The sequence below is a fragment of the Cryptomeria japonica genome, chromosome 10 (genome assembly GCF_030272615.1).
Source record: "Cryptomeria japonica chromosome 10, Sugi_1.0, whole genome shotgun sequence".
Classification (NCBI taxonomy): Eukaryota; Viridiplantae; Streptophyta; class Pinopsida; order Cupressales; family Cupressaceae; genus Cryptomeria; species Cryptomeria japonica.
The window spans coordinates 421,677,014-421,697,331 of record NC_081414.1 but is presented as its reverse complement, the minus strand read 5'-3'; the positions used below and the strand labels follow the sequence as shown (position 1 = coordinate 421,697,331).

Here is a 20,318-nt window from a genome sequence, read left to right as displayed (position 1 = left end):
CTCTAGTTTTTGTATTTGGACATTTACATCTTTATGATAAGTTTGATCCAAGTTCTGAGACATGTAAAGATTGGATTGACATGATTTATTGCTCAATTGTGATGACATGGCTTCGTAAGAAGGTTGAGACCTCGTTTCAACAAACATTTCACTATGCAAATGCAATATTTTTGGAATTTTTTTTTTTAAGGATGATGTATGATATGCAACTAAATGCAAACTAAACAGATGGAAATACAATCTATGGCAAGAATGCAACCTATGTTTTTGTTCTTTTTTCAAGATTTTGACAAACTTATGAATGCAAATCTAAAAGAGACCCTTAGGAAATTGAAATGATGTCTAGACCTCAAAGGACAAAAGGACCAAGTGACAAAAGGACAAAATGACAATGTCTCCCCTATATGCTTGGATACTAAGCTAGGTTTGACCAAATGACAATAATGACATAAAGAGAAAAGGTTTGATAAGGTCTAGACCTCCTAACAATGACTTAGGGTTTATCAAAGATTTGGATACTCAAGTATGACAAAACCTAGTTTTGACACTATATGCTAAGGGACAATTACTATGCAAGTGACCTTAATATTATATGATAATGACCTAAACTTAATGAAAGGACCTAGGGTATCCGAATGCAAATGTATGACAATGTCAATCTAAGTTTGAATTATGAAATGGTATTACTCTAATGCAAGAGGACACATGCAAAATGGATGACCCTTATTGATATGCAAAGGAGTATGACCTAGATGAAACCTAACCTTGGTACTTGACAATGACTTTGCAAAATGCAAACCTAGGATGAACCTAAATCTAAGTGACATGAATGTTGAGACAAGATTTTGAAAAATGTTTGACAATCATGTTTGAAGGTGTTTTGAACTTTGTTGGATGAAATACTCTTGTGTTTAACCTTGTTTTGAATCAATTTGTCTTGTTTTTGAAATGAGATGCAATTCAACTTTTGACAAGAAAAGAAGACAAGATATTTCAACTTAGACTCAAGACAATCATGCTCATTCACATATTTCTTATGGTAGGCAAGGACATTAGGTACTTGAGAGGTAGACTTGTTATGGGATTCAAGGAGAATACATAGATGCTTGACCCCACGGGCTCCCCTCCATAGCACTCACTTCTCAGGGTAGCCAAGCATCAGTCCCCATGGAAATCTCCCCATGGCAAACTTAGTATCTCTTCCAAGTATCCGAACTTGTCCTTCTCAAGCAACTAGAAGGATTTTTGGCCTCTAAATACAAGGTGTTTAGTCAGGATTTCTATTAAGCGTTACTCCTTGATGTCATGCAAGCGTGATTGAGACATAAGCCCACCAAGATACCAAACAAATGTAGTTGCGCAAGCACAATTTAGACCATGAGGCCCTACTTAGATGTTGATATGAGAAAGAGTTCAAGGGTCATCACTTCCCAAGTAACTACAATTCCCACGTAACCCTTCCTTCAAAGCTTTCGCCCATTAGGTATTTGTTTATAGTGAGTTAGAATGCCAAGGTATTCTAGCTGTACTCACTTTGGGACGTTCCCTTCTCACAATTATCACTTGCTTGCAAAAGAAAATGGTCGGGAAGGTAGGCCCTCTAAAGGTGACACACAATCAAAAACATGAGCATGGTATCGAAGATCTGGATTTCTGATCACCCTAAGAAGGATGAGAGCATACTCTCCTACTCCAATGTCACACTCAACAATCAAAGCAAACCTACATTCATTTGATCCTATTTAGAAATCACTAGGTGCCTAAATATTAATTGCAAACACAAAGTTTAGTTGTAGTCCAAGGCAACTTGCAAAACCCAAGTCAGAAGTTTGATATGTTTAGTCTTTGACTATCGAACCTGCACAAAAACATGTTAGTAGTTTCATTTGTTGTCTTTGCCATGCATATGCCAAGGTTCTGCACAGAGAATCAGTACCAAAAAACCAAAAAGCAGAAACAACATGCAAAACAGAACAATTTGCAAGTAAAAACACACTGCCTTTTACCTCTGTTTCTATCCCTACACAGGCGCAAAAGTCTTCACACAGGCATAGAATGCTTGACACAGGTGCAGATTGTCCTTGACATAGGCGCAGAATGCTTAACACAGGTGCAGAATGCTTGACACAGGCACAGAAGTTCCCAGAAAACCCTGCATTACCCTGTTTCTTGGGTTTTTAACCTGCAAATCAACTCAAAAGCACTCAAAAGCATGATTAGGGGGTTAGTTCACGTCGAGTTCACCAATTAATGTAGCATAAGAAATCGGAAATCATCAAAGAAAATATCAATATTAGACTAGCTCAATCACAAAAGCTCAAATGCAATGATCAATCCTAACACACTCAATAAAGACATGAAAACAAAACATTCAAGATTTGAAAATTAAGAAAGCCAAGTGCAGATCTGAATGTCTCCTTCATGTGGCTCCATTGTCCTTCTTTCTTCTTCAAATAACTTTGTTGTGGATCTCACCTACAAGTGCATGATCATGATATAAAAGCAAGTAGACAAGATGATTGCTCAAGAATACTCGAAGCGTGATTGATTCGACAAAGTGATTAGTTCGATAATGTGATTATTAGATAATCTGATTATTTGGGGATCAGGGGCCTTGATTGAAGAAATTCATCCAATTTATAGATAAATTGGAGAAAAGACAAGATTAGCATGAAAGAGATTCGAATGGAAATTCAAATCAAGAATAGCAAAATTATGACATGTGTATGACAAATTGCTATGCAAGGATTTATGACAATTTATGACAATTTATGACAAATTGCTATGCAAGGATTTATGACAAGAATTTGAAATAGAAATAGACATTTAGGAATTTAGGAGAAATTAGAAAATTAAGTTGGAAATAATGACTTGGAAATTAGAAAATTGATGCAAATTAGGTAAATTAATTAATATTTTTTCATTCATTAATTAATTTACAAATAGGGAGGAATTAATTAGCCAATTAAATAAACATTTAATTGTGACAAGAAGACTTAGGATAAATAAATAAATTATTTAACCTAAAGGGGAGAATGACAAATAGGGTTAAATGAATAAATCATAAAACCTTAGAAGATGAATTAGAAATGCAAGGACAACAATTAGGTCTTGATATAAAATTGATTTGATGTTGATTCGATTATGATTTTGAATTGATAAATGATTTGATTGATAAATGTGCCAATTAATGAGGAACAATGACTAATTGATCCAAATTGATATGATTGAGAAGGACGACGATCGATGAGAAATCGATCGCAAAATGACAAGATTGACAAGTTGATAAGGATCGACCAAAATCATGACTGAAAATTGTTATCAACAAAACCAAATTCGAAAGCAAGACAACTGAAGAATGTAGAAGAAGGACTTGATGCTCACAAATGATAAAGATCAAGTGCAAATCATAGGAGAAATGTTAATGCGACACAAAAACCCTAAAATAAGGCAATGCGCAAATGTTAAAGTATGATTCCGCAAGCATTTACCATTTTTAGGTGTCTACAAATGTCATCAACAAATACTTCAATAATCAGTATATCATCATCAATGATTTTATAATATAAATTACTGTCAGCACTACCCTTAGTAAAACGAAGCTTCAAAAGATATTTATCCAACCTTGCATACCAAGCTCTAGGTGCTTGTTTCAATCCATATAAAGCTTTCCTTAACCTACAAACCATTTTAGTATCATCTGATAGTGAAAAACCATCGGGTTTCCCAATATAAACTTCCTCATCAAGATCCCCATTCAAGAATGCACATTTAACATCCATCTGATAAACCTTGTAGTTTTTATAAGTAGCATAGGCAAGAAATAATCTTACAGCTTGAATCCTAGTTACCGATGCAAAAGTTTCTCCATAATCAATTCTTTCCTTCTGAGAATATCCTTTACAAACCAGTCTTGCCTTATTCCTTATAAATTTACCATTCTCATTCAATTTATTCCTATAAACCCATTTAGTTCCAATGACATTTTTATTTTTTAGGCTGGGGAACCAAAGACCATGTGTTATTTTTCTCAACCTGATATAATTCTTCTTCCATAACTTTTAACCAAAATTCATCTTTACATGCCTCAATTACTGATACTGGTTCAACTTGTGAAATTAAACATACCTCATTAGTTGCCAGTATTCTTCTTGTCATTACTCCATTGATCTTATCCCCAATGATTTGATCTTTAGAATGATTCAATCTCACATACCTAGGAGTCTTCTGACTCTTTGTTCCTCTTCCCTATTCTTCAGTTACTATAGAATTCTCTGATGTTGTCGGAGTAACTGGTTCAACTCTTTGTTCTGGTAAAGGTGCTACCAGTTCAGATATAATCATTTCCACTCCCGGTTCATTCTCATAAATTCTGATTTGACTTTTGCTAAGCTCATCTTCTTTGACATTAGCACTCTCCACAATTCTCTACAATCTCTTGTTATAACATCTATATGCTTTGCTTTCATTAAAATTACCAAGAAATATGCCTTCATCACTTCTAGGATCAAATTTCCCAATAGTATCATCTCTCCTGATATAACATTTACTACCAAAAATTCTGAAATATTTAACTGTAGGTGTATTGCCAAACCATAATTCACAAGGTATCTTACTGGTTTCTCCTTTGATATGTACTTTGTTGAATGTGTAAACTGTTGTACTAATTGCTTCTCTCTAATAGATATGAGGTAGATTTGCTTCCATCATCATTGTTCTAGCAACATCCAAGATAGTTCTATTTTTCCTTTCCACAACTCCATTATGCTGAGGTGTCCAAGGAGCAGAAAATTGTCTTCTTATACCATGCTTGTCATAAAAGTTATTAAACTCACCAGATGTGAATTCTCCACCATGATCTGATCTCAAACATTTAATCTTCAATCCTATCTCAGTTTCCACTTTAGCCTTAAAAATTTTAAACTTTTTCAAATGTTTCAGATTTCTCTCTCAAAATAGTAACCCACATCATTCTAGAATAATCATTAATGATTAGCATGAAATATCTATCACCATGAAAACTTTTAACTCTAGAAGGGCCACACAAATCAATATGAATAAGATCAAGAACATCATTTGATTTATCTTGTATACTCCTAAAAGAGGTTCTGACTTGTTTACCCATTTGACATTCTTTACATACCGGATTATAGGGCTTCATAATCATAGGTATATCTCTAACAACCTTAGTTGAACTGATCTTCACAATGCAATCAAAATTCACATGACACAACCTTTTATGCCATAACCAACTCTCATCAATCTATGTAATCAAACATGTCTTCTCATTGGAGTTCAAACGAAATATGTTACCTTTTGTCTGTGTACCGGTTGCAATCTCCAAGCCAGATCTGTTAATGATTTTGCATTTTCCATCCTTGAACTGTAATCAAAATCCCTTATCTACCAATTGTCCTACACTCAAAATATTATGCTTCAAACCTTCAACATAATAAATATTGTCAGTGTTTTTCTTACCATCCAATGATATTGTTCCTTTTCCTTTGATCATACATGCCTATCATCTCCAAATCTAACTAGTCCACCATCAAATTCTTGCAAAGATAGAAACTTCCCTTTATCTCCAGTCATATGATGTGAACAACCACTATCAATTACCCATTCATCCTTATCCTCAATTTTAGCAGCAAGTTCCTTCTCCTTAGGTACATTCTCTTCTAGTGCCAGATCATCTTCCTTGATAGCCAAGAATACCCATTCTTTCCCATTGCCAGATCCACTAGCAGAGTCTTCTATCGGTTCATCATCTGAATCAGTAATGCCTTCCTCATATGCTATGTAGCATGATTTGTCTCTATTTTTTTGAATCTATACTTGTTCTGATATCCATGGTTAGGCCTAAATGATCTTTTAACTCTTTCTTCAAATCTTGAATTCCTTTCAGGACATCTAGATGAAAAATGACCAATCTTATTACATGCAAAACATTTAAGAGGTGTTTTTCCTTCATACTTAATTCTTCCCGGTCCTTTCAGTACTCTTCTAGTAAATAGTGCTTCAAGTTGCTCAAACTCATCATCTTCTCTCTTCATATCTTCTAGTTCTTTTGCATATAGAGATTTCCAGTCTTGCTTATCGGTTGTAGATGTAGATGCATGAAAAGCATGTTCATTCTTCACAGCTCCAGAAGATCCAAATTCCTCAAGCTCAAAAGCAGATAGTTTCCCAACCAAGTATCTCTATTGACAGATGTATTAGTCATTGTTCTCAACTCATTAATAGTAGTAGCCTTCATTTTGTAAGCTGGTGGTAGGGCTCTCAGGACTTTAGAAACAATTTCATCTTCATTTAGAGTTCCACCACAACATTGAATTCCCATAACAATCTCATTTACCCTTTCCATGAATGCAGTAATCCTTTCATCTTCTTCCATCTTCAGGTTTTCATATCTCACCTGGTAACCATCAAGTTTAACAATATTCACTATAGGGTCACCTTCATTAAGACTTTGCAACTTATCCCATATAGCCTTTCCAGATGATTTGTTTGTTAATACCATTATTTTTTGATCAAAAAGTGCACACAAGAGGGCTTCTCTTGCTCTACAAACATTCTCAAGCTCCTTGTCTAGGTTTTCCGGAGGAGGATTGCAAGATCCCAAATTATAGGGTGTGACACCATTCTGTGTGATCTCCTAAATCTCCTTGCCAAGACATCTCAAATGAGTCTCCATTTGAATCTTCCATACTATATAATTTGTTCCTTCAAGCCTCAGTATATCCCTTCAAAAGATATCTCCAAAAGAACTGGATGAACTTGAACTATTAGTCACCATAGGATCTTCCTCAAGTGGTTAAGCTTTCTATAGAGAGGACCAAATCTCTAATACCAATTGTTAGATAGTTCAGATAACCGGAAGACAACTGAGAGGGGGGTGAATCAGTTGTCATAGATTATCGAAGCATTAGCAATTTAAACTTTAATACCAGAACCCAAAACAATAATACTGGAATACTAGTTAATATAATTAACCATAAATAATAATCATAGAATAAAATCCATCCACACAACACCAAGATTTGTATGTGGAAAACCCAATAAAGGGAAAAACCATGGTGGGAAGCCTACCCACAGTCAGATATTACTTTTGCAGTAAGTATGTGAATTAAAATAAAGGGGCCTACACTTGCAGTAAGGTCAACAGCCTAGAGCAGAAACGCTCACGACAAAAGGAGTCTCACTAACTACATACAAATCCAGACTACAATCCAAAGAAGTGTTGAATTGCAAAAGATAGCATCTCCTATGCCAGAGTACAGTTCTGGTTAAGCTCAATACTAGAGGACTAAATCCTCTTACACAAACCCAATTCAATCTCCAATGATCGACCAACTCCTCTTCCTGAATGATATTACATTATTCACACATTACATTCCTTGACCATGACCTCTTACAATAACCATGATGATCTACAATGAGATCTTACATCTTATTTATACAAACCCTCGACCATAAACAATCAAGTCGGCTACCAGACAATAAATCAATTGCATAATTACAAACCATGTCGACCTTAGACCAAAACAAATAATATCCAACACATAAGACATCCTGGAAATACAATAATAGGTCCTATCCACACTTTTCATTAATGTCGGTCCATAACCTAGATCAACCGGGACCAAGTATAGGTCCACATGCTTCAGCAATGATCTCCAAATGCCAAGTCTCGAACATGATCACCAAGAGAATCCTAAAACTCCATCATAAGATGCACCAACACCAATTATGCAATGCATCAAAGATCTCCACCAAAAGCTCTGTTGGTGAAACCCTCGCTAGAACTAGAAACCAATCTTCTCAGCAGGATAGCATCCAATCACCAAAGAAAAAATAACTGACCAAATATGAGTATGAGTATCATGAACAAGCCAATTCCATCACCAAATTATACTGGAGTCAACTAGATCATGTCGGATCCAAGTTAACCAAAAACTACTCAACCTACCGAGACCAGAAGGGTGCCGATAAAGCATCCAAACAACTAGTGTTGACATCAATTATAAAACATCAATGCAACACATAATCAATTCAACCAAATGGCCAACATAAAATGCATGGCATCTTCCTCTTTACATAGACTTTTATGTTGAAGATAGGTCCTAAGAGAATAAGGAGGATCTAAAGATGTAAGAATGTTGATGTTTTCATATTGCCCTCTTTTCTCAAGGGTGTGTGTAAAAGAAGAAGATGGATCCATATTACTTTCCAATGCTTACTCTTTTGTAGAAAGATCCATATTAGATCTCATTTCTTTCACACAAGAAAACCTAGGAGAGGTACAAGGGTTAGGATCTCTAGGTTTAAGATCTACAAAAGCTTCAAGGTGATTAACATAGGAAATGAATTTTTTTAATAACATCACCATAATGCAACATAAATGATACATGGAAGCTTTGAGATCTAAAGAAAATATTTTGGAAATCTTAATAACACAATAGGACGAAGTGCTATGAAGAAAGAGAAGCAACAAAAAATGGAAGAAACCCTTATCCGAAATATGATAAATATATGCAAAAATTAATGTAATCACATGTGAGAGAGAAAGTAAATCTATTTTATTAATTTCCATTAAAAGTCTCTTAAGGTGAAAATTTGAATTTGCTGGAAAAGAAGATCTAAAATTAGGACATTTTTATGGAAATTAATTTTAAGATTTGGATTTGATGAATTTTGAATTTGTGTTGAACCTTAGAGAGTGTTAAAATTGATAAAGTACATTGATTTTCTAGATTTGAGCAGAAAAATACAGTCAATTTTGTATCCCAAAATTTCAGGAAAAAAGTCGAGGACCGTGGCGGGAACGCACACGGTCCAACCAACTTTTTTTGAAATTTTTAGAGATGATAGAGATTATGATTTTAATGCAGAATCTAAAAAAATGGCCGATTTGGAGATGTCTAGATCGGTCAAACTCGCAGTCAAAGATTGAAAATAGAAGAATCTAAAAATTAGGGTTTTATGATTTAACCACTAATTTTTTAGAATAAAGAAATAGATATGAATTGAAATTTTGAAATAGAAATCAGATCTGAAATAAGCAATTACAATTTTTCACTTAACAAGCTTAATTTTCTCAAAATGAAAAATTAGGGTTTTTAGGCAATTAGCCTCTAAAATTTGCAAATAAATCAAACTTGAAAATGAAAATTTGAAATTCAAACTACAATTAATCAGATCTAATAATGACAAATTAGAATTAATGTGTAAGATATCGGGCTCACCAAAATGTAAAGTGGAAAATTGGATCCTAGTGACTCCCCACCTAGGAGAGAGAAAGGAAACCACTAGGATGAATTTCACTTCCATGGGAAACAAGGATGTGAATTCTGAGTGCATTGCAAGTGGTTGAAGTGTGATTTACCCTCTTTTGTAAATAAGAAAGCTGACTATGTGGAAAAGAGAGAGGAAATGAGTGAAATGAGTAGCTACCGGTTCAGGATTGCATTGTAACTTTGGATCTGAGCTAATTAGACCGATGCAAATTGACCCTGTAAATTTTGAGAAAAGTCATTGGGACCATGGCGGGAATGTACATGGTCCCCCACAAAATCTATGAAACAAAAAGGATTCTTCTATCTCTGCAAATGAAGCCTAAACTTGTAATTACAGTTGTGCACCTACAACCTACACACAGAAAAGAGAAGAAAGGGGGGTTGTGGATAGGGGCTTGCCTCAGTCAAACCATGATTGAGGAATCAACCTAGAAAGAAAGTAATTACAAATGCTTGAATATAAACAATGGAGATGTATACCTTGTAGATCTACAACTTGTTAATAATGATTACTTTGCTTCTTGAATGTAACCACAAATGTTGTATGAAATGGCATGTAACATGACAAAACCCTAACACACACACATGCTTGCAAATGAATGTTGTAATGTTTATCCAATGCATGAATGAAGAAGACTTGAATGCTTGAATGCTTGATGATGACCTTGAAATCTTGTATCTTCTCATTATTCTCTCTATCCATCCTTGAATGAGGGTATTGAATTCCCTTTTATACATGCCTCAAGGATTAACTTTCAACCATCGAAGGCCAACAAAGAGGAATAACAAACACCAAAGACAAGAAATGCATAGGAGATCGGGCAGACCAAACATAGGGCCACACTAAGGGGTGAGGACAACGGTGTCACACCCTTGTCCTAGGGGGCCAAGGGTGCCACGCCCTTGTCCTACCATATTTTGGGGCCCAAACAGGGTCTAAAGAAGACACAAGACATGAAGGAGGAAGAGAGAAGGGTTGGAAATGCAAAAATAGGTCCCAGTTAGGGAAGGAGATGTCGTCGCCAAGGTGAGGACCCCAAACATGGTTAAAATTGCAGGGGTCACAATTTTATGACACTACAATTATGCATATGCACCTAACCACCATAATACCTTTATATAAGAAAATGCTACTTAGGCTTCCCTCAAATCTCTTAATGCATTCTACCATCTTATAAGATTACATATATATACATAATGCTCTCAACATACCTTGACATACCTACTACATTGATACTACATATCCTTCCTAGTGCATGACAAATAAATGAGAAGCTTCTATCATATGCATATTACTTATGATTACATATCCTTATGCTTACATGATCATTTCACCACCCATGATTATAATGCATCCAACTAGATGACCTATCACACAAGGCAATGCATAATAATCAATCATTCTACACATGCATGCTATAAAATGCTTACGCCTTAACATGCTAAGGAAGAGATCCTACTACCATTATCATAATGTTTCTATCACTGCCACCATGCAAGTGCATCACTTAAATGCCATACAACCTAGTACTACTATGATGTTAACTATACTATTGTTTCCCATTCACATAATACATTACCTATATGCCATTCAATCTATTGCTTCCATAGAATGCATGCATACTAGCTTACCTAAGCTTCCTTATGATCATTAACAAGGTCTACACATTAATTGATTTATTGCAGCCATCTTACTAATGCATACATATCTATTTATGTTCCCTCATGTAATTACTCTTCTAAGTATTATTATTTTCAACCTCTTGGATAATTTAGTTTCTATGATGCTAACTAATGTCTTAATTGTGTATGTCATGTTTTCTACCTCTATCTTTAATGGCTTGATAAGGTCTTGTTTAATAGTCATTACACAAGTTTAGAGTTTCATAGACAATATCTAACATCTAATTATATTGCATCCACATATACATGAAAATAACTCATTCCCATATAAAGGTTCATTTCATTGTTTTGAGCATAACATGATGAATGTAAACAAATGCATCTTTTCTTCATTGCAACATGGATCTAACTATATGTATATCCATTAAATATCATGATAATATCACATAAATGTTCACATTGGTGATTCAAGGCTATTTCAATTATGAACACTTAAAGATACAACTCACTAACTACATTACAACATGGGTATGGCAATCTCATCATAAGTGTTTATGCTCTTTACACATTTTTACAATGCTTTCCAATAAGTGGAATAACCGTACCTAGATAAATATTACATGTGAACCAATAAAAAACAATATCCTAAGAGAATTTCATTGGTTGAATAAGTCCAATATGCAATCATGGATACACTACATACTACTATTACATAATCCACATGATCATGAGATTTACTCATCCTTTCAAATGTCTGTACAATATTACATAACATTACAACTAATATGACATGAAGTTTTAGTACATAAATCTGGTCCATAGAATCCATAGCCATCATGAAGGAAGTCCAAGTCCATGCATAAGAAGAACAATAACAAAAAGGGAAGAAACACCAATGGCAAAAAGATCCAACCACCCAGCCAATGTGGAACCTACAAGGAACCACCCCCCGAGCTAGGAGATGTCGCTAGATCCCAACATACACTCTACTCCTAGGTTTATGCTTAAGACCAAAATAATTCCACACACATAAACCAAACACCACTGCACATAAGAATCAAGAAACTCTTGGAGGCCAACACATCATCATGACATAAATGCAAAAGAAAAACTTAAGGGAAACACATGTACGAGGGAGTGTCATCACATGTCATACTAAACACAAGTATCTTGCCTAAGGGCATGCGGAGCCATCTCAACCTTTGACAGACCAAGGGAGATTGGCTTAACATCTCCACGGTCTTCTCACGCTCAACCTAAAACATCCTCCCTAGAACTGAGTCATGAGGAACTATCAATTATTATCTTTTTAATTATCTAACTACCCATTCCCATTCATTAATTAGTTATCACTTGATTATAACAAGGTAAACTCCCTTACGCCCAAGAAGTCTAGACTTCATGCATCCTTACAAGGAACCTCATGATATTCCATCTCTCATGACCCCGGGTGCCGCAAAGGACCCCACTTCCTTTACATGGACCCAGAAACAACATTCCAAGAGGCTCTAAGTTAAATAAGTAAATCTGAAATAAGACACCATATAGTGCCAAACCATGCATAGGCACATGCTCAAGAAGATTAAACATCAACATATAGGAATGGACGAGCCTCTTGACCAAAACAATACATAAACCAAGTTACAACACGGCTGCAACCAAATAAAAGACAACCCAACAAGGTCTTCACACTTGCTGTCGTAAAATCATCAACATAAATAAATCAACTTCTCATGGCATCATGAGACAACTCTAATTAACAACAAAATATTGCATTTGACAATGGCATCAAATTTGAACTAAAATTACATTTAAAACGCAGCAAATACAAGACAACGTCCAATAACAAAATGTAACAAGACACACTACAAAACTATTTTCACAATGAAAAGCAATAAGAGAAGTTGGGGCAGTGTTTATATTACACTTATCCCATGCTATAACTCGCGAACTTCCCCAAACTCACAGCTAAACTTAACAATTGAATGTATGAACTCATACACCAACAATGCTTAGAATCCACAATGATTTTGTACATACACACTTCAGTTTGAAAATATTAAATGAATTGCATCTTAAAGACACGTTGATGTGCTGCCATACAATAATAAAATCTCACAATAAGACACTAACATAATAAAATTCGTATACAACAACTAGTTCGATTCAAGAGGAAGAATTCCAAACCATAATATCATGCTGAAATAAAAAAGACCTTATGTCTAGCTACAACCAAACACACATACAACATTTGAATTACTAAGCGCATATTTTCAAAAAAACTGCCTAGCACACTAATTACAGATGGCATTCGAAGTGGCGGTAGAAGACAACTATCCCAACACCAAGGAATCATGGTGTTGTTGTGTTGTACACCCACCACAACATGGGTGATGCAGTGCACCCACCACACCATTGTTGGTGTTGTTGCACCCACCATGTCATGGGTGGTGCTAAGAACTCACCACATCATGGTGTTGCTACTGCACCCACCATGCCATGAGTGGTTCTATGCACCACCATGACATGGGTGGTGCAGTGCACCCACCATGCCATGAGTGGTGCTATGCACCACCATGACATGGGTGGTGTTATTGCACCCATTATGTTGTGGGTGGTGCTATGCACCACCATGACATGGGTGGTTGCAATAGCATCCACCATGTTGTGGGTGGTGTTGTGCACTAGACCCATGATATCTTGCGAAGTGGCGGTAGAAGATAGTCGTCCCAACACCAAGGAAGCATGGTGTTGTTGTGTTGTGAACCTACCACGACATGGGTGGTGCAATTGCACCCACCATGTCGTGGGTGGTGTTGAGCACTCACCACATCATGGTGCTACTGTTGCACCCACCATGTCATGAGTGGTTCTATGCGCCACCATGACATGGGTGGTGCAGTGCACCCACTATGTCATGAGGGGTGCTATGCACCACCACGACATGGGTGGTGTTGTTGCACCCATTATGTTGTGGATGGTTTTATGCACCACCACAACATGGGTGGTTGCAATAGCATCCACCATGTCGTGGGTGGTGTTATGCACTAGACCCATGATGTGGGTATTATTAACAATAGGGGAAAAAATAGGAAACAAGGGGGTGGCATAAACAGGCCTGCAACCCATCGAAAGTGGGTGCTGGAAAAATAACATGCCCCGGACAAAATAACAATAACATTTTTAACAACAAAACATCTTCTAGGATTGCAAGCAGGAATTGAATGAGGGTTTGGACAACAAAATTCTCAGGTAGAGATATAATACCAGATTCAAGGAAGACAATGGTGGTCTGAAATTTCTACAATAATAGATTCCAGACAAGTGTTCACAATTTACATTGAAATTATATAACAATAGAATTCCCATTTCTTTATTTATTTGCAAATCACATTATAAGAAATAAACTACACATTCTACCCTGAGTTCACAAGCAATCTCTGACACAGAGGAAACACACAAACATTAAGATCTGAGAGCAATACGAAAAAGGAAGCAAGAGGCCAAGCTATTTCCTGTGTTATGGAAGAGAAACCTCTGATAGAGAGATTTCCCACTACCTCCAGCAACAACACAATCCCAATTCTAGATCAAAACTCCAAACCACAAATTGCAGAGCCAAAATCCCCAAAATTGACCAAGTGTAGAAGAAAGATGAGTGCCAAAGAAAGATGAGTGTCAAAGAAGACAAAATGATTTCATGACAAGCATAAAAAGCCAGAGGAAAAATAATGAAACCCTTGCAATCAAAACAACCAATGGGAATATTTCATTTTAAAATATTTCCCTCTTCAGCTTAGTAACATAATAAATTTATTTTTTTTCAATTGTTTTTTGATGGGATATTTTGAAATTCAAAATAGAAAAATATTACTCTCATAATTATAAAAATCAAAATATTATTAAAACATTATAATATAATGTATAGGGTAATTATTTAATATTTACCTTTATTATTATTACTTCCAAATATTTTTTAATAGCACTAATAATTAAAATTATTAAATAACCTCATAAGGGTTAATTATTTAAATTATCAAAACTCATAATAGATAAATTAATATTAAAATTGACATTAAATAAATAAAGTAATTAAAGAGAAATAATTAAATAAATACAATAAATTAAATCAACTGAAAACATTAAATATTAAACAAATCCTCAATAGTCCATATAAATGTTAATTTAAATTCAATCGCGAGAAATAATTAAATAATCACAAATCGTTAAATCTTAATAAATTAAAATAATGCTACCACTAATAAAATCATAAATTATTATTAAATGTTTACTCAAACACGATAAATCATTTATCACAAATTAAATAAATTAAACAATCAATCCATCACTATAATCAATAAATTGTGATTAAATAGATTAAATAATTAATCTATTACTATAATCAATAACCACAATTTTAAATAAATTAAATAATTAAACTCACCATGCCACATACTCACAAATCATGATGATCGACACGACATGGCAAATGTTGCCAAGATTGATGACAAGTACTCAATGACAACCTAGACCTAGAGTGTTGGTAGGGAACCAACGACATCTTTGAAACCACGTTTTGCCATTAGGAATCGACATGCTCGCACCTGTAAAGTTGGGGGAGCTCACACCTAGTTTCCTGAGAGGAATGAGTGTCTTAGTACCTACAACGCTGCAACCACAATGAAGATACATGTGCATATATATATATATATATATATAACAAGAAAGTGGGAGAATGTCACAATGACACATCCACTTGGAATGAGTTATGTGACGTTGATTCCCCACGAAGATAGCCAAACAATATCCATAAAGTGAACACATAACTCAAAAAACATCGCATCACAAGCAAATCAAAACTAGGGTTAGTATGTCCATTCCAAAATGAGGCATAATCCATAAATTCTATCAAAGCACATGATAATCCAAATTCTATTAATAACCATCCATGCATCTATCATGATATAATACATTTAACGATTAACATCATAATAAACATCTAACCATGTAGAAGGCATAACTAATCATGAGCATAGTCAATAACATCATATAGTATGAGATCATGTAATGTCTATCATCAAAATCATCAACTAAGAAACGTAAATAGTCATAATCAATATAATGCATCACATAAGTCAAGTCATATCTAGCATATCCATCACATAAAATAAAGGTATGATCAAGTCAATCCAAAATGAAACAAGAGTTTTCTCAAGGGTGGGCAATACATCCTCCCCCCCTTGCCTAGGCTTACTCCTAGAAGCCTGAGAACAAGTAGGGGTACAACTCTCTCATCTGTGATGCATCCTCCCAAGTAGTTGATGTTTCATCATTCGGGTCCCACTGGACCCTTACCTACTCTATTAACCAACCTCTAAAGGACATCTCTTTGCGCTGAAGAATACATACGAGCTCCAAAGAAAGTTGTCCATCATCAACCTGCAAGGCATTCCAATCAAGAACATGTGATGTGTCAGGATGATATAGTCTCAATACAGATACATGAAATACAACATGGATGCTAGACAAGATAGGCGGCAATGCAAGGCGATAAGCTATAGGGCCAATCCTCTCCAAGATCTCAAATGGTCCTACTAATTGGGGTGCCAACTTAGAACCTTAATCGATCTTTCATGGGCAAACTTGCAATAACACCCTATCACCAATTGAGAACTGTCTATTTACTCTTTGAGCATCTACATATTTATTTTGTCTGTCCTATGTTGTTTTCAAATGCTCTCTGATACGAGAGACATGCTCCTCCATATCCTATATCATCTCTGAGCCAATATGTACCCTGTCCTCTAACCTATCCCAACTAAGAGGAGTGCAAGACAGTCTCCCATATAAATCCTGGTAGGGAGGCATACCAATGGAGCTATGGTATCCATTATTATAAGAAAACTCCACTAAGTATAGGTAATCCTCCCATCTGGACTACTAATCCATAACATGCATCCTCAACATATCCTCCAAAACCTGATTCACTTGCTCTATTTGACCATCTATCTATGGGTGATAAGTTGTACTATAGTTCAGTTGAGTCCCCAAATCATGTTGTAGTGCTGTCCAGGATGCAGAAGTGAACACGGGATCTCTATCTGATATAATCTTACATGGAATACCATGCAACCTGACAATATCTCTGACAAAAATTTGTGCCACTGTGGTTGCTATGTATGAGGATCTAACTCATGATAAGTGTGCAACCTTGGTCAACCAATCAATGGTGACCATAATGGCATCATGTTGACGAGAAGATATAGGTAATCCAACTATAAAATCCATGGAAATGATGTCTCATTTCCACTTCAGGACTGCATGTGATTGCAAAAATCTTGCCAGATGTTGGTGCTCTACCTTAACTCACTGACACTCAAGACAACATGAGATAAAATTTTCTATGTCTCTCCTCATTCCTGCCCAAAAGTAAAGTTGTCTCAAGTCTGCGTGCATCTTCTTGACACCAAGATGTGCCGATTAAGGTGCACGATGGGCCTTTGTCATGATCAATTTTTGAAGTCCATCGGATGGTGGAACATAAATATGTCCCATGTGTCTAATAATGCCATCTGTGTCCACTGAATAACTTGCATATCTTCCCTCCATGGCTCTACTTGATGCTATATCTGAGCTAACCTCCTGGTACCATGTATCTATTGGTAGTGCACTAAGAATGCGACTCCTCAAATCCACCTCCAAAGTCACTGCTGATATCGCATGTCTCTTGCAGCTCAGTACATCTTCTACCACATTCTACTTACCCTAGATGACTTCACCTCGAAGTCATACTCACACAAGAACTCCATCCAATTCCTCTGTCTAGTATTTAGATTCGGCTACATAAATATATACTATAAACTACAGTGATCCATGTGTAGATCGAACCGATGCCCTAAGAGAAAATGACTCCAATGAACCAATGCATGTACTACTACTGCTAACTTGATATCATGAGTGGGGTGGTTCAGTTCATGATCTTTGAGTTTCTGTGACTCATAGGCTATCACCTTGGCATTCTGCATCAATACTGCTCCTAGACCCTCCAATAAAGCATCCGTACACACCACAAAGTCACCTAACAGATTTGGAACTACAAGAATCGATACACTGGTCAACTTGTCCTTAAGTGTCTTGAAGGTTTCCTCACAATGCTCTGACCAAATTAATTTCTTCCCTTTCCTATGAAGAGAAGTAATGGGGTGAGCAATCTAAGAGAAATCCTGCACATATCTACAGTAATAACTAGCTAAATCCATGAAACTGCGCACCTCACCCACGTTAGTGGGTTCTAGCCAATCCACTATCACTTGAATATTTAAGGGATCAACTGTGATACCCTCTCCAAAAATGACATGGCCCAAGTATCTGGCCTCTGACTGGAAAAAATCACACTTAGCCAAATTGGTGTATAGTTGATTCTCCCTAAGACACTGCAAGACCTGTCTAACATGATCCTCATGCTCCTCCACTAATCTGGAATAAATCAAAATGTCATCCAATAAAACTAGCACAAATTTGTCCAAGTATGTCTTGAACACACCATTCATCAGGCTCATGAAGACTGATGGTGCATTCGTGAGACTGAATGGCACAACTGTAAACTCATAGTGCCCATATCTAGTGTGAAAAGTTGTAAAGTGTATGTTTGCCTCGTGGATCCTCAATTGATGATATCCAGACTTAAGGTCAATTTCATAAAAGACCTTTGCATCCTTAATCTGGTCAAATAAGTCATCTATCCAAGGCAAGGGATACCTGTTCTTCACCGTCATCTTATTCAGTTGTTTGTAGTCAATGCACAATCGGAGAGAACCATCCTTCTTCTTCACAAATAACACCGGTGAACCCCACGGGGATGCACTAGGATGGATGAATCCCTTCTCTAACAACTCCTCAAGCTACACTCTCAGCTCACTCAGCTCCTGAGTGATCATCCTATACGGAGCCCTAGAGATAGGCTCAGCTCCTGGCACAAGATCAATCCTAAAGTCTATATCTTGTTGCGAGGGCATACTTGGAACCTCACAAGGGAAAACATCTACAAACTTCTGAAGGATAGGATGTTGCTGCAATAACTCCTCTGTACTACTCTCCTCATCCTCATCCCTCAACCTAACTACAAATAGATGACAACCCTTAGGTGCACATATCTTCATCTGCATGGTGGAAATCATGCAAAGAGAGATAGGCCTCTGAATGCCTACAATCTCCACACTCTTCTTGTTGTCATCTACACACTGCACCCTCTTGCTCCTATAATCTATCTCTGCCTAATGTAACCCAAGCCAATCCATGCCAAAAAACACATCATATGAACCCAAAGGCATAATATGTAGATCCACTGGGGTATGAAAATCTCTCAATACTAGAGGACAAATAAGCACAAGGGAATCCACTATGGCCCTGGATCTCATAGCTAGCTCTACTTGCCACCTATAATCCTACTTTGTCGTAGCAAGCCCACATCTCTCTACTAAATAAGGAGAAATAATGAATCTGATGCTCTTGAATCAAATAACATAGAACAATGAATACCACCTATCACACCTGATGGATGTCTCCACAATTGTGGTCTGGTGCTCGACCTGATGGTTATCTATCACTGCAAATACTCAGTGAGACCTACCTGAATCTCCAACAGTGGGCTCTGCTGGTGCTGCCCTCTACTGTCCTAATGTCTGTGATATATGCTAAGGACAATGAACTTCTATGTGTCCCTATTGTCCACATGTGAAACATCCTCTCCTAGCATGCACCCTACTCCTAGATGTAGCACTTGGCTGCTGAACACTGGCTATACTAGAGGCTGGTTGTGAACTTTGAGTTGGCTGAGAAGAAGCGAGTCTCCTATTATGTTGTTGATGAATGTGACTCCTATGAGCCAAAAATATAGCACCTCTCACAAAATTCTGACCCTATGACTGTCTCCTCTTAAACCACTTGCTACTAAGAAAGAGGTGGGGCAGATCCTAGCCACACTCGCAGACTAATGTTGAGAACCTCTAACAGTTTTACCTATAACTAGAGCACTAGCTACCTGCCCTCCTATAGCACCTCCTGTACTCAAAGAGTGATTCTCCTAGGAAATCCTCACCTTCTCTACGACATTCTCTAAGGTCTTAGGTTCGTGCATGCGAACCTCTCTGCCAATGTAGTCTCTGAGTCCCCACACAAAGTGTTATATGAGCATCACCTCATCTTCTACTATCCCTGCATACTGCCTGAGCTCAAAGAACTTCCACTCAAACTCATCTACTATCACCTTGTTCTTCCTAAGGTTATGTAACTCATTAGCCTTATGCTGCCTTCAGTGCTCTAAAAGGAATCGGGCTCTAAACCGCTCTAAGAATAACTCCCATGTAACTGTAGTAATCTTGAGTTGTAGCTTCCTCTCCT

The 20,318-nt window shown here is 36.6% G+C and overlaps 1 protein-coding gene across 1 annotated transcript in view; it reads right to left on the bottom strand.

The window, feature by feature from the left end:
- LOC131859013 (uncharacterized) overlaps positions 1-18,694 on the bottom strand; it is a 46,584-nt gene extending 27,890 nt beyond the window's left edge. The window contains exon 1 of the mRNA XM_059212525.1: positions 18,463-18,694. Within this exon, the coding sequence (XP_059068508.1) occupies positions 18,463-18,694 (232 nt within the window). The remainder of the gene's footprint in view (positions 1-18,462) is intronic.
- Positions 18,695-20,318: the final 1,624 nt, after the last annotated feature.